Source organism: Toxotes jaculatrix, chromosome 3 (assembly GCF_017976425.1).
Source record: "Toxotes jaculatrix isolate fToxJac2 chromosome 3, fToxJac2.pri, whole genome shotgun sequence".
NCBI classification, from domain to species: domain Eukaryota; kingdom Metazoa; phylum Chordata; class Actinopteri; family Toxotidae; genus Toxotes; species Toxotes jaculatrix.
This window is the reverse complement of record NC_054396.1, coordinates 9,696,670-9,717,857: the sequence shown is the minus strand read 5'-3', so window position 1 is coordinate 9,717,857 and position 21,188 is coordinate 9,696,670. Positions and strand designations below refer to the sequence as shown.

General features: G+C 41.3%; 1 protein-coding gene across 1 annotated transcript; it reads right to left on the bottom strand.

The window, feature by feature from the left end:
* Window positions 1-912: 912 nt before the first annotated feature.
* On the bottom strand, window positions 913-17,008 carry ell2 (elongation factor for RNA polymerase II 2). Its single transcript, XM_041033784.1, has 12 exons — window positions 16,835-17,008; window positions 13,534-13,581; window positions 12,425-12,549; window positions 12,148-12,311; window positions 9,094-9,353; window positions 8,527-8,651; window positions 7,779-7,851; window positions 7,008-7,695; window positions 5,083-5,155; window positions 4,672-4,843; window positions 3,920-3,964; window positions 913-3,741 (listed from the first exon to the last, which is right to left on the bottom strand). Exons 1-12 carry the CDS (start codon window positions 17,006-17,008, stop codon window positions 3,625-3,627), a joined length of 2,064 nt encoding a protein of 687 aa, XP_040889718.1. The 3' UTR covers window positions 913-3,624.
* Between the last annotated feature and the right edge of the window lie 4,180 nt (window positions 17,009-21,188).

Here is a 21,188-nt window from a genome sequence, read left to right as displayed (position 1 = left end):
GGATTGGTAGCACTAGCAGCCTTTCACATTAAATTAACATATTAACCTGAGATTAATATTTAACCACAGACCTCTCACTGCTGCAGAGGGCAACCGAGAAAATGACTGAATTCAGCCTTAAAAGTGAAAAGTGACATATGTGTGAGACACCTTCCAGTCAGCCATTTAAACCAGTCCCACCAGTTTCTAACACCCACAAAGGTAAACTACATAGAAGCTTGAGGCATATTCTGAACGCAGCTGTCTGGTCACTTCTTCCTTATCTGGTGGAAGAAGGGCTTTGGATCCTGCGTGTGCGCACACACACTCACACTGTGTGTGCGCACACCTCTTCATCTTGGGGAAGAGGCAGCAGTCTGAGGGTGTCAAATCAGGTCAGATCACACCAATGGCCTCACTGGGTGATAATGCCACTTCTTTAATTGAATAAATCACCTTAAATACTGTAATAGTCGGAAGTGGTTCTTCTGCTCTCTTCCAGTTTTTATCCTGAAACAGCTGTTTTACAAACATCAGCATTTTATGCTTTTCCTATCAGTGAATCAGTAAACTAAGCTTCAGATGTCACTTAGTCAGCATAAAAGAATAAAGAAAGACACTTTCCCAGAGTGCTCATTAGAACAAAGTCCATATTATGATAAATCTTTATCTTGATCTTAATCCAACGGCCTAAATTTTTTTCTGGACCTCCTCAGTTACCAGAACATCAGTTTCAGATGTAATTACTCCAGCGCTCACTGCCGGCCTCTGTTCAAAACGGTGCCTTTAAATCCTGCTTTATTTTGTGGGACAGCTTTGTTAACATCGCAGTCATGGCTAAAATAGCACCTACAGGCATGCAACGTCACCAATATTTTGTCTCAGATGACTGGAAGAGAACCTGTAAAGGACATAAAAAAGACATTAGAGACATTTTCCAGGTAAAACTTGTGATTTTTTTGTTTATTGAAATGTTTTGCACATTTTCAGCTGGGAAGGATCAGATTTCACTCAAAAGTCACTTGATTTTCAGTGGTTTCTCACATCTGAACAGTGCCAGGGGCATTTTGTAAAATTATTTTTTACTTTGTCACTTCCTCATTAAGACTCTTTATCAACTCTCCTCTCCCTTTCCTTCCACTACAGTGAGTTACATTAGGCCAATTCATGTTCTTCAGACCTAATTTGAGTAACTCTGTTTTTGACAGAAATCTTTGGCAGGCAGAGAGGAGGACACAGGTGACGGACAGCACCTGTAAAACACTGGCCTCCAATGTAAATTTGTCGGGGTGACCCCAAATTCTGGGAAATGACCATTGCAAGGTGAAAACAGGACAAATAAACCAAAACACTGACCCTGTACTTCACAGCCACAGTAAGCGTAAATCCTGTGGACTTTTTTTTTCTTTTTAAATCTGCTGTTGTGACACCTCCAAGACACAAGTGCTGATTTTCTGACCAAAATAACTTGAGCAACAACAAACAAGTTAAACTGGGTTTGTAATTAAGTTGATTCTGACAGCTGACCAGAACAGCCAGTCTACTGCAGAGACTGACTGTATGACAGAATGCCGCAACCAAAACATATGTGAAATAAACTTAGTGAATATTAACTTGAATCTGTTTTTTTTTGTTTGTTTTTTTTTAGGGGGGGAGGGGGCCACTTTTTTTTCCCCAATACAGGACACAGTCTCTCACATGTCCACACTAGCTGAATATAGTTATACTAGACTGCAAAAAGGGGGCTGACCACTACAAAAGTGGTATCAGCTCCCTTTAGTTTGTAGATATTTCTCGGGGCACAGTGACTAAGTTCCTCTTCACATCCCCAGACATCAGGGTGTTGTACTTGTTCAGTGAATGAAACACATATTCCTGTATTAATGTCTCCTAAAATGAAGCCCCAATCAGAAATTTTACTCCACGGATGCTGTACCAGAAAAATCTTTAATTTTTTGGCAAACATTCTAACACAGGTTTGTAAACAAATTTTCCCTTGTTGAAATAAAGATTTTATATAGAAGCCATTCATCCATCCATCAAACTAAATCTGTATCAATGTTGACAAAAAAAAAAAAAAAAGAGAAAGAAAACAATCTCTCACTGATCTGCAGAACTCAAAAAACTGAGAGCCAAATACATTTAACATTGCCATACAGATTAGTCCTCTGGTGGATGGCGAGTTTTTGCTTCTTTCTAAAACAGAAACACAGACTGTTTGCCGCAGGATAAAGCTGAAGAGGTGGGCGCAGTCCTTTCCAGGGTCTAGAGATGAACCAATCTGGAAAAAAAATAAGGATCTTCTACATCTCTTCAATTAAAGATCAGGTACTGTTACTCCAGCCAGGTTGATCCTGAGTGCTCTGGCTGGTCAAACACTATAGCAGCTTTTTTTGTTGTTTTTTGTTTATATTTCTCACTTTTTTTCCCCCCACATTTGTTTTTTTTTTTTCTTTCACCGGTCACTCACAGCCATACAAACACACACGCATACAGTTTGTAACACTCCTTCCAGACTGAACATCCCTTCCTTCCTCCAACACTCAGACATGCACACACACTCATACGCACACACACTCACACACACAACCTGTTTCCAGGCAGTTGTAGTTCCTTTGTGTAGTCTGTGGCCCCTAGGGTTAGGCCCAACTCGACATATCCGAGTGTAAACACCTTAAGGCACCCATAATGCACCGTGAACATTAAACACTTGGTGCAGGGAATACTGCCCCCCCACTGACAGGGGATCATACTCCATGAATTCACCACACCCTAACCACCCCACGTGGTCTTTACAACTAAGTTTACAAATCCATGCACACATACTGTTGTTGCGTCTCAGTTGGCTCAAGTGATTTCTCATTCCTGTCTCATTTCCTTCCTCTTCAGCCTCAAACTCAGCAATTCATGTTAAAGCAGTGTTATCCAGTACAGTTGCGCATGAAAAGAGAGGAAATGAGCCGGGAGAGACATCTTTGCCAAATGAGATGACATAATGGATCTTGCGTGCAAAATGGCTTCACAAAATCAAAACACATAAGGCCGCTTTCAATTTTTTTTGCATTGTTTTCAAGAAAATTTAAACAATATATCATCTGCGGACTCTTGTTTTGCACTACGAGTCCCAAAATAAATAATCTCCCTCTTTTTTTTTTCTTTTTTGTTTACTTAAATACATGTTAATATCTTCTCTGATGCTCAAAAATACTTTTTTTTGTTCTTTTTTTGCCTCAAGATAAGTCCTTCAAAAGTTAGAAGAGTTGAAGTTTTTTTTTTCCCCAAACCCCTTCACACATGCAGGCAGCTCCTTCCACTGGTCCAGTGGTATGAAATTCCACAGGAGCTCATTGAAAAAGCGAAAGATTTGGGGGGTGTGGGGGGGTGAAAGTCAAAGTGAGATTTTCAAGATTGCAGGCAACAGTGAAGCCTCATGGAATCAAATGATCGTGAAAGAAGGAAGGAATGAAGAAGGATGAAGGGAGAAGGGTGAAAGGAAGGAGGGAAAGGAAGGGAGGGAGGGAGGGGGGGGCGTTGTGGAGGCAGTAACTGAAGGGGTGTTAATAAATAAGAGCCGCTTGGACACCCCCCCTTGGTTCGACACTCCATTCTCAATACTGATCAGTGAAGATGTTGTGTGCTGTGCTCTCAGCACCAGGACTGGGCTCTGCGCTGGTCAAAATCAGCTATCAGCCGCTTGATGTGGGCCAACTTGTTGTGCAGGTACTCGCAGCGCTGTTTCTCCTCATGGTAGTTGGGGCTGTGCTGTAAAACAAACAAGCACATAATAAGTAAAGCTATTTACACCCCCCCCCCCCCCCCCCCCCACACACACACACACACACACACACACACACACACACACACACCAGCAGCTTCGGCTTTGGCTAAGAAAAACAAAACATAACGGGAAAACAGAACAAAACTCTGTGTAGCTACTTACTTGTTTCATCTTTTTGTACTCTTTCAAGACTTCTTCTTGCACTTTCTGTAAAATTTTAAATAAAAATAGTGCGTTTAATACTGTTGCATGTTTAACGCAAATGTGCATCGTTTACTTTATAATCTAATTCTATATATAACATACTTGGAGGTTTCTTTTTTTTTTTTTTGTAACAAGTGTTGATCGATTTATATTTAACTTGTGCAGAGATCTAAACACTGAAGCTCTGTGTGGTGAGTGGGCACCACAGCAGCATCCTGAACAGCAGCGCTGAACTTCTGATGACACTGAACACCGAACAGCTGTGCGCTGCCTGGTCGCTGCACTAGATCAAGGAACAGATGTGGAGTGGTAGCAGCACTATTAGTTTTTGTTGATTACACTTCACGTCCTGCCTCCTGTGCCGCACCACATTGTGGTGACACCGGCGTGCTAATTCTGAGTCTAAGTCTTAAGCCAAATGCTTCATCTCATGCTGTAGGAGTGAACTACAACACTGGTTAAAGTGTGAAAAGTCAGAAATGGACTAAACGATCAGAACAACACTGTCCATCTCTGGATTTTTCTTTTTTTAAATAATTCTGATCTATTCAGTCACAATCTGCAACTCGTGTAACGACTCTAGCCACCTGTCTTTTTTCAGAGCCCACAACACTGATGGAAAGTGTCGTCTTAGAGACGACAAAGCTACCACAAATATTTGATTAGGATCACACAGTGCAGTGCGTTTAAATTAGCTGTTTTAATGTGACCTGGTACTCTCTGGTGCCAGGTGCCAGCTTCCGGCACTGGGCATCCAGCTGGGTAAAGCGGCGGGTGATGCTCTCCACGCGGGCGTGCAGCAGGCGGTACTCATCGTACTCTGCGTTAAAGTCATCCTTGTAGCTTTGCCGCTGGTCCATGGACACCAATGGCGTGTACTTCCTGTAAACACAAAAGAACACCAGACTGTACAAATTAAACACATCTGTGTTTACTGCTGCATTTCCCGTGTCCTAATACTCAGGTTTGTGTCTATTCTCAACATCCTGTTCAGCAACAGTGTAATATTTCAAAATGTGTGTTCTTGTAACGTGCTACAGAGAAGAAGTGAGAGGCCTGAAAGGTAAAGAGGGTCACACTGTGAGAAAATAGGAACGTCGAGGTGTATCAGGGTCACTCACACTACATAGTCGGGCATCTCCATAGTGGAGGAGAATTCAGTGGACTGGACTGGCTTCTCTTTGTCTGAAGAGTCTGTGATGAACAAAAAAAAAAACAAAAACAAAACATGTTAGAATATAGATACGGAACTGACGGCTGTATTTAACTGCATGGTTAAAATATCCAAAATCCAAAAGGGGGGAATGTATTATTTATTAGCAATTATTAAACCTAGTAGTAGATTTGTGCCATTGTGTCCACTACACTAACGTGTCTTTCCTATTCTGTTCACACAGGTGCGATTTCTTCTTCTTCCACAGAATTTCTAATATATAACACACTGCAGTTTAATATACTGCTGCCACCCAACAGCAAATGATTGTTTTGAAGAGTGAAACTCAAAATTAACCGTCACAGCAGGTGCAGTCAAATCCATCAGGAACAGACAGTACAATCTGATAATTGGCAGCATAAAGAGGAAAACTCCCAGGAGACAGTTCTCACGAAAAAAAAACAGGACATAGGAACACAGACTACGAGGAAGCAGAACGTCTCAAACTACAACCACAACATTTATAAAGTCAGATCAACCACATACAAAGACCACAACGTAAAGAAGAGCTCAGATCAATGTCTCGACATGTTCAGGCATAATCCGGTGCATCAGTGTAATCAAAGATCAAACTGTATGTGGCTGGTACAGGCAGTGCAGAGACAAACACTGAAACATGGTGAGCAACCATCCAAAGTCTGAAAGATAAGCTGGATGGAAACTTGGACAGAGAAGGCATGTCAGTCACAAGACATGTCAATGCTTCTTGAATTAGAGAGTCCCTACACACACACTCTCTCTGTCCCAGAGACAGACAGACAGACACGGACATAATATGAGAATATGAACATCTCTCTGCTAGCTTACGTTCACTGCCTCAGTAGGGCTTTTAAACAAGCGTGTGATGACGCTAACTCACTCTGTTATAACAGAAAAAAAAATGGACAGCTAGCCAGATGTGGATCGTTTTGGAAGCAAGGAGGAGGAAAATCCACATCACTCTTTTTTAACATCCAAGTTTCCTCATCACTTAAAACACTGGTTTGATTTTTCCACAAAATAGCAAGTGAAGGCAACACAAGGCTTTTCTTAACACCATTAAAGCTGCTTTAATCAATTGATGGCCATTAGGGGGCAGAGGAACTCCAAATCAAGCTGACAGACCCCGAGATACGTTTACGAGATAAGTTTTATGGTTAACATGAAAGGAGAGAATAACCTACTTAAGCATCAAGCAAACAGATAAGTTTTGTCAACCCTGAAACTTTTTTTTTATAGTAAATACTCTGACTTTAGTAATCATTCATGTCTTTGACTGTGCTTTGCCTACTGTGAGATGTCAAAATGTCTTCTATGAAAAAGGCCAACAGGAGCTGTGTGTCTGGACATCCAAAAAGTATTTTTAGTTTGAGAAATGATCTACATTTAACAGGTGGATGCTTGACTTTCTTTAACAGAGTCTGTCTGCTATTTTGATTGGCAAGTGGTGTACAATGTGTCTTTCAGAGTTTGCTAATAACAGTGATCCACTCCTGCTAGTAAGTGTGGGCTGAACAATTAGCCACACAAGGCTAAAATGCTCCGTGGAAGGGCTGATAATTCTCCGTGGGCTTGACAATATGCAGAGCCACTTTCCCATTAAACATAATTCATTCTTAAAACACAGTATATATTAACACATCTTTAAAAAATATCCCCTCAAAAAAATGACCACACAAAAACGTACATTTTTAGTGCTGATGTTAAGTTGATGTGCCAGATGGGAAATGTGATGTGTGTGTGCAGGACAGTCAGTGGGCTACACATGCAATGAAAAATGAAGCTGGTTATGGTCATTAAAGTCTTGAGAGGTTTGGTTCAGTGATGCAGATAATTAACAAGACAGAAACACACCTTGATCTCTGTGAGTGTGATTTTTGTCGATAACGTCTCTCTTCTCTTCCTCAGCACTGCGCCTCTTTTTGGCTTTCCGACTCTCCTCAGCCTGCTCTGCCACACCAGGAGGACTACTGCTGCCTCTTTCAGGCTGTTTCCCTTTCTCCTTCTCTCTATCTTTATCTTTGTGCTTCTTGGATTTCTTTTTGACCTTCTTGTTGCTACTGCTGGACGAAGGAAGGCTGGTGATGACAGTAGAGGTAACTGTGAGTGAAGTACGAGGAGGGGGGCTGGGGGAGGAAGCTGGTCTGGGAATTGGGAGTGGGTGCCGAAAGCGGTCCTGCAGGTTCCTATCGGAGGAGAAGGAGCCGGGTGAAGGGTCTCTGCAGGAGGAACTCTGGTCCATGGGCAGGTCCTGGGTGCCACAGCCCTCCGGGGTGCTGGGTGAGTTGGAGTTGGAGGCCGGGCTGGGCTGCTGGTGAGAGGGTGCAGGAGGGTGGGAAGAAATGGGGAGATGGGTGGGAGGGCCCGAGGTGACGTTGGAGGGTAGGGACGAGCGTTTAGAGCTGGGGCTGCCCTCGTCCTCATGGCGGTCAGAGGAGGAGGCGGAGGATGAAGATGCGGCTGGCCCTCGATTGCTGAGGTGCGAGATGCGGGCTTTCTTGGGCGCCAGTGGATCAATGAAATCAAAGTCTGGTTGGCGCTTCTGTAAGAAAACACCCAGAATTTTAGCTGAAAATAGCATGCTTCCCTGTGGGCATGTGTTTTAGTGTTTCTTTGCTCAGATACCTGGGGGGATGTGGGGACACTGTCTTTGGGAGGACTGCTTGTTGAGTGTGTCTCAGTAGGAAGACCTAATTTGCTGTTAAAGAAAGGAAAGAGTGGTGTCAATGGGGAACTACAATAAAAATGAAAGCGCACATTAGGGGCCAGTGCTCAGCTAACATTACACTAGGACCTGATGTAGAGTCATACTTTTATTTTTAAATAACCGTTTACAATTCCAAAGTGTCTTTATTTTAAATTCACACCTCATGTTGGACATAAGAAGTTATTATTTTCATAGTTATAAACACCTTCCTTCCAGCAGCAGCAGCTTGACATGTGCTGACACAGAAGATGGCAAGCTAGGAAACATGTACGTAAATAATTCACAATTTGAAACGTTGAACAGAATCTGATTAGCAAGAGGAAAAGCGTTCAACACATTTGCCGAGACTCACCACAAGGAATTGTGTGGAAATTGGATTTAACTGTCTAATAGTTAATAACAGGGGAAAGAATATAATACTTAAAAAAAATTTTTGATCCGTTGTAACTAACATTACTTAAAGCTGACAACAGTCACTTTGCTGCGAGAAGGACAAAACAATCAACTGTAAAAACAGCCACCGTCAGCTGTCAGTAGTGGGCTGTCACTTTAAGCTAGTACAAATACTCAGTAGTACTTATACACCACAAGAATTTTCAAGTGGGAGTGAATATGTCTTTAAGCTGTAAAAGTGTAATTAAAAATCCTAATTGGAGGTTTCTGTACCGAGCCAGGATCCGGTCAACCTGGGACTTCTCATCTTCAGAGTAGCCAGGCCAGTCTCGCTGAACATCACGATAAATAAAGTCCTTCAATGAGTATGTGTTGTCTTTGGGGTTGAGGTTTGCTACCTGTTTTGTACACACATATAAACACACACACACACACACACACACACACACACACACACACACACACACACACACACACACACACACACAGGTTCAAAGTTAAACAATGACAGCATGTCAACTGTAAGACACGAATAGAAACTTCACATTTCCTGTGCCGGCCAAACATCTGTGCATGCAAATAACGTTTAACGATTAAGTGGCTTGTTTCTTTTCAGTGAAGTGAATGAAGCCTTTATACTGAGAACAGGAAATCCTCAAGCAGATTTGTGTACCTCGATCTCATGTTTAAGAAGAATAAAAGGGATCTCAGGGATCAAATTAGACACTTGAAGAACACAGCTTCTCAAGAGTTCTTCTCTGTCAATATTGACATGGAATATTATGTCACTGAAAAAAAGCCACAAACACAACACAACACACACAAGATGCCTTACAGTACCTGTTGCAAAGTAGTCCCCAGTGAGTTTCGGTCCTTCTGGTTGATACCGTCCCGCTGCAAACGGGCAAGCACTTCCAGCTTCTTGTAGGACCTCAGCGCCAGCAGGTGGATGATACGGTCCCGGAACGGCCGCTGAGACACGGGGTTATTGGAAAGGCACTTACGAATAGTGTTGGCTGGGTTGATGGGTGTGGAGCGCTTGCGCTCTGGGACCACCTCTGGGGTTGACAGCGCAGGCTTACGGACATGGACTTGCTTTCCTGGAGACAGAGGGTAAAGACAATGTTAAACAGCTCTTCTTCTCTGTAGGGCAGTTAATCATCAAACACTGTTCTGTCATTTTGACAGATAATGGCAGGATTTTGCTCCACAACTCTCCCGTGTACTATCTTCAACTTTAAATGTCCCTCTTAAAAAGATTTCTGGCAGAAACTACCTGCTTTTATTCTGCCAATTACCTTTACTTTTTCAGTTTTTGAAGAAAAGAGGTCCCAAAATGACCTAATGTTAAGGCCAATGACCATTAAAGAGTCAGTCTCTAGAAACAGAAGCCACCACCAAACACTATACACTGGACTGTAGCTCTCTGTATCAACTTAAGAGTAGTTTGAAAAACTGATTTATATCAAAGTGTCTAGGTGATTAGAAACCAAGACGCCTCTGTTCTGTGTTGCTGAGCTATGTGCTTAGTCAGGGTGCCTGCACATTTCTCTATACCGCTTCACTGGCATTATGAAATTCTAAAGCTCTTTAAGGGATTAAGGTTAGAGAGAGGAAGAGAAAGGAAAAACTCCCCCCTCCCTCCTTGTCAAAAAGCAAGACTAGGAGCAATGTGAGGAGGCGTCAGCTCACACACTCTGTGTTGCCTAACTGGCCAGTGACAGGTTGCTACAGGTGAAAAGATTAAGTAATCACGTTTTCTCCTTCAGAAACTGTCAGTCTGTACGAGGGAACATATAGAGAACGACAGTATAGTAACTTGGAACATTAAATGCCATGGCATTCGAGGCAAAAGCAGTTGTTCAGCTCCCATGAAAAGATACAGGCTACAGACAAAGAGAGATAAAAATTCAACTTAAGGACTGTTACCTGAAATTAACAGCGTGAAAACCAGAAACTAGGCCCCTTTTGCATTAGTAAATAGGGTGCTCACTCCAAACCAGCTGTTACAAGTTCTCGTCCCACCCCTTCTCTCTGCTGCTCCTCTCGTTTCCCAGTTTCTATCTGGGCCAGTGTATGCAAATCTATCCCCAGAGCCCAGAAAAACTGGCCTGAGGAGGTTTTAACTCACGTTGAAAATTTTGTGAACTGAGCTACACTTCTGATTCTGGTTTAACTGAGGAAGTCATTGACAAGGGCTTGGATGTAATAAATAAGCTCTGACTATAAAGACAGCTGACTTTGGCTTTAAACAGTGCAAACAAACAACAACTATTACAACTGCAACCAAATACATAAACCACATGATGCTGTTTTGACGGGCCGTCTGATTTTGAATGATACTTTGGGAGGAAATAAATATTAAACACGATGCTTCAATATAAATATTAACCATTGATAATAATTATGTCAGTGATCTCATTCATCACCTGTCACCTGTTTCCAAAGAGAGAGAGGTTCTGTAGATTTTCTTTCTGCTTTAGTACACATCCAAATTTCAGTTTCATGTTTCTACTTGCATGTTCTCACTCATTTATTTCTCATTATTTGAATTTTTGATTTTATTTTCTTTAGAATAGTCAGGATGTTTAAACATTAACATTCACAGCCATAATATTTTTACTAGAGACAACCAATGCCTGCTTGCACATCAATAAATACTGTTTGACCAGCTAGCAACAAACTCCACTGTGACAGCTCCTGACAAGATGAAAGACAACTTTTAGTGCACATGAAATAATTGTAATTGACTTTTGTCATTTGTCCATCAAGAGGAGCTTTTTTTTTTTTTTTTTTTTTTTACCAAAATCAGTTTAAATCTAGGCACAAGTACAACTGCTCCATTCAGTTTACAAAGCAAAATGAATAAGATCAAATGCATATGCAACTCAGCTGGTCATGTTTGGGGCTCAAATGGTGTTTTCTTTTCACTCACTGAGTTCTGCTTTGTTTGCCAGATCTTTGACAGCAAAAATATTTCCATATGATAAGAGACTAAGAGACGCTACACCTCCTTTGTGGTTTCCTTCACTGGCATGACCATTTTTTTTCCACCTTTATCGCATCTCATATTTACTATGTTATCTTGGTCTGAAACTAAAAAAAGCACGATAAGGCTGTCATTCACAGTGAGCAGCTATTTATCTCAGCAACGTGCCGGCTTGTCATTCCTTACCAGCAGCTGGTGTTACGTCTGAGGTCTTGAGCTTGTATTTATTTTGTAATTGCGAGTTTGGAAAACAAACTTCTACTCAGACTATGGGACGAAAAAAGGAGGAAAAGGAAATAAACCACATTTGGCACAAGACATTACATCAGCAGTTAGTTTTGTTGCACATCCCTTGCCCTACCTGAACTGAGCTGGACAAGTAAAGCTGGAGAGAGCGACAAGCCAAATTAGATTATCAAAGATTACTTTTTCTGTTCCGCTTGTGTCACTCAAATCCAGGCACTGAGCAGCCCAGCAGACAGGAAACTGGTTTACATGCGTTTATCTTCAGCGAGTATAAGGGAGTTGTGAAAAGTAAGTCCAGATTGGTTGCAAACACAAGCGCAGCACTTAGTGACTGTACTGGGACACTTCAGCGCTTTGTGTATCATTTTGGCAGGTTATGTGTCAATAAAACAGAAAAGCCTCAAATGCCACCATTGGCCCTTATCAGTCAGACTGCTAATCTGGAAAAGACTGAGATGGCATAATGGCTCACTTGTAATAATGGTTTTGAATGGAGTCAGACTGTCAGCTTTCACCTATTCAGTCCCTAAAAAAGGGACTGAGTCTGAAAAGAGAGAAGAGGTGCTGATAGACTGTAAAGCCATGCTGGTGTGCTGGGACACAACCTGGCAACTGTTTGTGGCCGCTGCAGATAAGGGAGACCTCGGTGAGGGGCTTACCTCTGTACTGGCCCCCAGGCTTGATGACTTTGGTCCCACGTTCACGTGTGTCCTCCGCGGCCTGGGTCATGCGTTCCCGGGTCACCTGGTAGGAGTCATTAGTGGCGCACACTGTGACCTTGTCCTGCACTGTCGCCAACAATGCCAGGTGTGAGGCCCCTGAGCTGGAGACAAAGAGGAAGTATGGGAAAGAAATGTGAGGCAGAGAGGGATTACGTTCTAGCAACGTGTGGTAAGACAGTAACAGTTGATTCAGCTGACCAGTGATTACCATTACCTTGACACATACTGATGGATGCACTCAAAGCTTCCCTGAGGGTTGTCCTTGCCCACATTAGACAGGTAGAAATCAAAATTGTTGAAGGAGTCTGACGAGGAATTGGTCTTGGGAATTTTAATGCGCTGTAAAAAAAAAAAAATTACACAAAAATGGAGAATGACACAACTTACAGTATCTATTCACACCTGAGTGTCTGAGAAAATGTGGTGAGGAGAGCTGGGTAATCAAATACACACTGTTAATTTATTATTATAAATTTGCCATATGCTAAACCCAACCATGTGGTAAAACGCCTTCAAATCTTACATGGAGTTTCTCCTTACAAGTCACTGTGTTCATGCACATATTGCACAGAGGCAGAGTCTACATCTGAAATACAGGGTTTGATGTGAACAACATGGCAGCTAGCATGAGACAGGAAGGTCTCTGAGGTCTCAGCAGCTAAGGGGAAGCTGTGTGCAAGTCATGTGCACCCTGGACTACAAGCAGTGCAAGACTGTTTATATACATCAGGTGACATCTGAAATTAGTTTGTGCCTCTCTGAACAGTTCAGCGGACAGTTTGCATGGAGGACATCGTTTATGTAACAAATCCCAAATTAATTACCAGGACATGACTAGCTATAAAAAATTTACTACACGCACTATGTGCATTGTGCAATGACAACATCAAAATATTACAACATCTATTTATCTGTGTAACAACTGTGATTTTCCAAGCAACACAAAACTTGTGTTCCAATGCAGTGGAAGGTAAAATGTCCCAACGTGCAAAAATTCTTCTTTTCTTAAATTGCAGGTATAGCATATAAATTATTTTAATGATAACGTATATAACTTGCTGAATAAATGCTAACATATTTTAAAATGTACATTCTTATATCATAATTACTGTATCATCTGATCACTCAATAATTAAGCAACTGATGCACTTGTGATCAAGCTATAATGGACACATAGAAAAGTGTAAACTTTTCATCACTTGATGCAAAATTAAGCTTGCTGACACAGAATTATGGTTTTATCTATTCCACACTGCAAATTTGAAATCTTACATGCGATGACTCATCTGACACAAATCTTATGAGGGGGGAAAAAGTACTTACGCCTTGGAGTCCCTTGAATTGTATTGTTGGCCGCAAATAAGATACATTCTGCAAGTGAAAAGGAACAACAGTTTAACCTTACCATCAATGTAAATGTAAAGGAAGATTGGGAGAGCAATGCTAGTTGGGTAGGTAGCAAAAGAACGGATACACAAAACCAAATTAAAAAAAAAATATATATAGTGGTGTAGAACCTGTAGAACATGCCACTATTTGACTCACACTTCAGTAAGGCTAAAACATCTGGTTGTAGAGGCAGCAGAGCCTTGGGGTCCTGTCACACCAAGCATACCTTGTAACCAGCACTGACAAAGGCAGACTGAACAAACACCGTCCTTATATATTCTGTTACAAGTTGCACTTAAACACTGAGCAAAGACTAAAGCTCTCAGCTCACTGATGGCTGACATGCACATACCTTCAGTGTCTGTGAGTAAGAAAATGACTAGGCAGTAATCTGTATTCATAGTGCAAAAAGCAAACCTGAAGAGTCAGCACTGCAGAAGGACAAGCTATCTTTCTCATTTTCATAGGACTGCCACTCAGTTAACAGTTTAGTGTCACGCCAAGAGCATGAATTGGGGATATGTCTGATGTAGGACTGCAAATAATGATTACTATCGTTATTGATTAAGCTTCAGATTATTTCATCAATTAATGTACTGATTGAGGGGCCAATAAAATGTCAGTAAATAGCAAAACAATGCCCATCATAGTTCTCTGAAGGCCAAGGTGATGTTAATTTGCTGGTTTTGTCTTAATATCAGTTCAAAAACTAGAGACATTCTGTTTGCAATCATACAAACCAAAAAAAAAAAAAAAAGTACGTTCTCATGTTCAATGTGACAAATTACCAGTGAGCGCCAACTAGTGCCAGACCAATGATGTGTGGGACCTGAAACCAGAGGTGACTGTTGGCCACAAATACCTGATGACAGTACACTAGCAGCCAACACTGAGCTCAATGTCTGAGAGCCCTTAAGTTTAAATCTACACAGGGACTGAGTGAGTCAACTTTACCTGTATCTTCTTACGTGGGAGGTAGGTAAAATTGTTTGCTTTTATCTGGCCACAAGTGGTGGAATTTGGACAACGGTCAAACACAGCAGATATTTTGAAGAGAGTATTTGTGAAATGTCTTCGTCTTGTGTAGGTTTGCAGGTTTGTGTTGGTGGCTTCTTAAAATGGAGCTGACAGCCACAATTATGCAGCGGCTGCTCTGGTGCAGTATAGGTTAGAGCAAGAAAGCACAGGAATCCCAGCTTCTTCATAGACTTCTAAAATGTTGCGTCAACTGGTTTGAGTGGAATGTGCACCTTATTAACAACAGCTTCTCTACATTCCTGGACATTAAAGCGTGTTTGCTGACTCATACAAAATACAAAACAAAATGCAGATAATTCAAGATAAAACCTATACCTTTAAATCAGGCTGAAAGAACCATATCATGGTTTTTAAAGCTAAGCTACTCCAAGCCACTGACTGGCTCCCTCCCCCACTATCCATACACTCACTCACACAGACACCAACCAGTCCACACAGACACACACACACACACACTTCTGATCACATTTCACATCACCACAAAAAGACAAAGATAGCCAGCTTCCATAGTTCGATGACTGGCTGAGCTACAACACACATTACAGAGAGAGAGAGAGAGGGAGAAACAAAAAGCAGGCAGTTTTGGCTGCTCAGTCAGCAAGAGATGGCAGGCTGCCGTTCAATGCAGCGTACAGACCAACATTACCACATCCAATAAGGTTGTAGCATGGGCTGTCACAAAAGAATTCCTTCAACTTAGTGATGACTCGGTTTGCCAGTGGTCAGAAACTGACTAAATAATCATTTGAAATTGTGCTTTATATCCACATTTGTCTCAAGGCAATTGCTGGAGCAAAAGTTTCACATACAGTGGTGTGAGTAGTGTGTGGCATACATACAGAGATACACTACGTGCCATAAAATGCAGCTGAAGAGACCTCTGAACACTACAACCCCATGCTACACTACAGTGCATCAGCCCTGAGTGGAGACCTAGGCCCAGCCGCTGTGTTATGTAACGGCGTTGTTGTTGGCAGAGTTAAGGTCAGGTAACTTGGCTTCAGGCCTGTTCGACTCAAGACTGCAAAGACTTCTCCAGATTAGTTCACCTGTGCAGCACCTCAACAAGATTACAGCATTTGTACAGTTCTAGATTAACAAGTTATATTTAATCTGCGCAGGTGTGCAGTGTCCTATAAGCACACCTAGTTTCAAAAGCTTCTCAATGACTGGTGGTGTCAAGCTCTGGGGTGAAATGCAGTCCATTTTGATGAAGTCATTTGTCCAGACATAAAAAGTACATGAACACATTGTATTTTGAACAAAATGGTGAGGATAGTAAAGATAATTAGACTATTATCTTTTTTTGATTTTTTTAAATAAAGGTTTTGTTGCTACCAGGTGCCATATGGCTGACTTCCCTCATACAAAACTCGGCTATTGGTCAATAATCTCAAATTAAATATTTGTCCGTGTAAACCTTTGATTGAGTTAGTGTACATCCTGTGTAGTTACAGTGTGGCGGCTCGTTTCACTGCAACATTTTATGATGAAGTAAAACAAAAAAAACTAGCTATAAACTGAAGAGCCTGACTGGTAGCTTTATCCCTGCCAAGTTATGATATCAGATTTAAGACTAACACAACTTTTAACCATATGGTAAACTGGCCAGTCACCGACATGCTTGAATAAACGCCATTCAGTTGTAGTGAAGTTACATTAGCCTTCATTTATCCGTAATGTTTTATTTCCACCCTGCCCCTGACGCATATACAATCTCGTCGAGTTTTAATTTAGGTTAACTGAGTATTTATGTTAAAATTTCATCTTATGAGGTCCTTCTGGTCACAAGTGTATTCGTCGATATGAAATTACCACTTTCCTAATATGGTCAAAGTAACGTTAGTTTGGCAAGAAAAAAATGGACTTGGCTGGCCAGCACAGCACAGGAGCTAACGTTGGCTAATCAGAGTGTCTAACTTTACCTACGGGTTTCCTGGGTTAAATAACCATTGTCAGTTCGTAAAACCTGGACAGAACATAAGACCAAAGCCTCATTTATCTTCTTCAGCTTTTTAATTCAATGACACAAAACTGATATAATAAAAACACTCAGGCAGAAACTCGCTCTGTCAACAGCTTAGCTAACTTTGTAGCGTTAGCTATGCGTGGCAGTTGGGCTTCCCAGCTCAGACGAGCCGTGTCAGCCCGACAGACCAAGCTAATTTTAACTGAAATAAACGCCCGTTTCACTCACCATACAATTTTGGTAGCTCTCTATCGCTCTCAGTGCTGTCTCGGTCAATTTGACGTGCAAAACGGTGACTCTGTCTGCGCTCTGTTGGCCACAATTTAATCCGTACCTCCCATCCTCGGAGAGCGCCGCCATCTTTACCAGCCCTCCACCATCGTCCCTCTGAGGCTGGAGCATTTAGCAGCCCAGACTCCCTGTGCTCACTGGGAGGGACTACAGCTGCTGCCTACAGGGCTGACTGTAGTGGATTGGTCTTGACTTGTTAGCTTGTTGGTTTTACACTTTCCAGCCACAGTCAACTTCACAGCACAGCATACATTAGTATGCTTTTAGAAGATATTGTTTTGCTTTAGAGGTATATCATGCAGATTTACTTCTGAAACTGAGAACTGCATTTACAGAACCAAGACTACATGGGGTCAGATCTGGTGTTTTAAAGTGTCATTAGAGGACAAATTCTTGTAACTAGTTTCCCTTTCTCTGTAAGCCTGTAGCCTCACTCTCAGACTCATAGTTAACTCTTAGCAAAAGTGCCTCTGCCTGCTCTGTTTTGCTGACATGGTAGAACTAATTCTGGCCTAGTGGAACTGTTAAAGGTAGCTTTTGTAGACTCTGCTGCAGTGTAAACTCGGTTTTGTTCGCATAGAGTTTAGCAGGCACTGCAATCAATATCAGCATAACCTAAATATATGTGCCATAAAAAAATTACTTTGCCTAAGTGCATTAAAAACTTTTTGCACATATTCTCCTTATTTCTGAAAATAAAGTGACTGACACACACTGTGAACTAATCAGTTATGCTCAACGCTTTTGATTTTGTATTTTAACAACTTTTGTAACTATTCACACTCATACAACATTCAACAACATTCTTATAATATGGCAGAGTCAACAGAGTCTACAGCCAACTACTTGATGAACTCCTTTGCCAATATGTGGGCCTATAATCATCTTTCATGTGGTCCATTTAATGGTATGGGATATGATGTGATATCAGCACAATGGGCACAAGTGTGTCCCCCAGTGAGCTGCACCTCCACTATCTCCCAGTGTCAGTCCCCCTGACCTGGTGATTAGGGCAGCATGTTTTGGTGTGGTGTAGCCTCGGGCTGGGTGGGGAAAGGCCTGTGTGAATCCAGCAGATTACCATAGCTCTTCACCCCACCCATCCCCCTGATGAGTCTCTCTCTCTCTCTCTCTCTCTCTCTCTCTCTCTCTCTCTCTCTCTCTCTCTCTCTCTCACACACACACACACACACACACACACACACACACACACACACACACACACACACACACACACACACAAACAGATGTCATAAAGATTAATAAAGTATATAAGCAGAATGTAAAATCTATAAAAACATTTATTGACGTCACTCATTAATACTACCCTTCATCTGCTCACCAACACCGATACACAGCCCTGACTGGGTTGACAACTTTGCCTCAGAGCCTCCTCTTGGTTTAAATGCAATTTTAAATAGCAAGTCTGTTTGATTCCAGAGGTGCTGCTGGTTTGTCTGACAGGTTGCCTGCTGTGGAAACAATTAAATAAAGCCTTTGGGGTGGATAGGACTCATTGATTTTAAAGCTCCTGTGTTTACAGAAGCCCCGAAGGTGTCACCTGATGGAAGCTTAGCAGCACAGTGTGAAGAATAGGTTAAAATTACACATGCTTTGTTTAAGGCTAAACATTAACACAGGAAGACTTAACTGTGAAGTTCTTTTCATTTCCATGACCACTGATAATTATTTTTTTTAAACAAAAGTAAATTAATGGTTTCATTTTTTGTCCAACATGGAAGAAATGTTACATGCTCATTCCTCACTCTCTGCTTTTAACCCCCACCGCAGTTCTGTGTAATCCCAGGGATGTCCTTCTACCTACAAGCTGTTCTGAAAGGCTGTGGAGGTTAATCATTAATAGATGCATGTTTTTTTGGCCAGGCTCCAGTTATGGTGCTAATCAGAGACGCATGTTTTAGTGGCTGCAGAGCCTGGAGCCTACATTTAGTCGTGGTGATAAAGACGCTCCTTTTCAAAAGGTTCATACTGGATTTAAAGTTGCGTCCCATGTGATTCTTTACCGTATTGCTAATGAAGTAAACTCCAACCCACACAGTGTTACCCACATCCACTAAAATCTTTTCAGAGTCAAGTCTTTGTCATCACTGTAAATATTCAAAGTTTCTTTATGCATTGATGTGAATGAGAAGCAGCTTCAGTGAACATTAACTGTTTGTCTTTCTTGCTAAAGAGGTACTCTGAATCATCTTCTGTCAAACTTTGCTGTTCTGTGTCTGGCTGTATGCTTAGATATTTTTGCTGGTACAGTGTTTATAAATGGTAAAGTGGTAAAGTTTTTGAGTTTTCACTGTGTAAGTGGTGGCATAGGAAACCTTTGTTGTAGAGATACAGACTGAACACATTCAGTTCATGTTCAAAGCTACAGTAGGTCATTCAAAGGCACTGGCATCAGTATAACTTACCTTGGAATGGTTGGGCTATTAATTAAACTACTTAAATGATCTTGGCAACTAGATGTGCAATAGATGTAATAGAAACCAACAATTTACAAAGCTAGAGAAATTAATTGTTTCATTATTAAAGTTCACCTTCATGTCTAACATATTTATGATTCTGTAATGTTGCTTAATTATTGTGTGTAATTAAATACAGGAAAAGTAAAGGGGAACTGAATTATCAACACCTACTCGCGACTGAGTAATTGCACCATCCTCAAAAAGTCTCCAGCAGTTTGACTTACCTGCAAGTAACCTGTAATTGACACTAATAAGCAGGCACTGCGCTGGCACAGTGGCTCGTTAGTTAGCACTGTTGCCTCAGAGCAACATCCTGGGTTAGATTTTCTCCAGGTGCTCCAGGTTTCAGTACAGACACATGCAAGACAGGTGAGCTGAAGACTCAAAATTGCCTCTTGGTTTAAATGTTAATGTATTTTTTTTTCTTGCCAATCTATGGATACAGGTAAAGACCAAAATGTAAATTTGAAAACTGATTAACTGTATGTTTTTCTCTGTACGAACATTGTTCCCAGGAATCCTTTGTGTTTATTAGCTCACAATGTACTGTAGGGATTTACAGCCATGACTTGCTCTACTTGTTTGTGCTGTCACAAACATACTCTCCCTTGCTGTCAACTTATTTAGTATTATAGTATGCCAGTCATGGAATAATCAGTATAGCCTCATCCTTCACCACTGTAATGTTGAAAATCCAGCCTACTATCTGACTATATTCTTAAAGGTTACCTGTCTTTCAGAGCGGTCCATTAGCCGCAGTGTGTCAATTGCATTCCCCAAACTTGATAAATTAAACATCTGTTAGGCAATTAAAACTGCTTTGTTAACACACATCTGAATGTTTCTGTGGATTAGCTAACAGTAATGTAAGGTAAAGGGCTGTCAGTAATATGCTTTCTTCTGACCAGAGGAGAAAGGTAGAGTTCATCTTTGGGGCACACACAAAGATGTGTTTTGTCTGCACAAGGGAGATTTATATATATATTATTATTTTTCAACACCTAACAATTTAATAGCTGATAATAAAAGAAACAGGATTAGATGTGTAAATATTTTCATGTTAAGGATTTCTATACAGACTCTTCCCCCGCCTTTGGTTATGCTGCTGTTGCCAGTGGGTGCCTTGACCACCAGTAAACCACATGACAAGGATTAAACCAATAATTCTTTAAACTGCTTTGCATTATGGCATGAAAAGGGGCACTCAGCATGGATCAGGCAGCCCATGTAAAAAAAAAGGCTTTCATGTGTAAGTGACAGAGGCATTCTTGACAAAACTACAGCAGATGGTAAGGAACATCTGTAGATGGCAGCTGTATTGTGCTATATGCTGATATGTGAAAGCAGGGTGTTATGAAACAGAAAGTTACAGTCTAATGGGAAACTCAGCTCATACTTAACATATGAATGCTGGTAATGAGTTAACAGAAACATAAGTATGTGGCAACCTGATAATTTTGATTTTAGTTAAAGCAAAAAAAAAAAAAAAAAAAATTAGCTTCATGGGATAATCTGAAGTTCACCTTCAACTTCACTCAACGTGGCGATCTGGCCCTGAGGACAGATTCTGTCTGGCAGTGAGAAAAAGCCATCTGCTGCTGCTTAAACCTCCCATTAAACACAGCGCACGAGGGAAAGAAAGCAGAGTGCGAATGTGGGAGCATGCTTGTGTGTTTCTGTGTGTGGAAGACAGAGGCAAGCAGACTGACTCACAACATAACAGCCACTGACATCAGGTCATTTGAGTTTACCTTTTACTCCAACTCGCAAATGGGGAAAATAAGAGTTTTTGATAGAAAATTACTTCAATA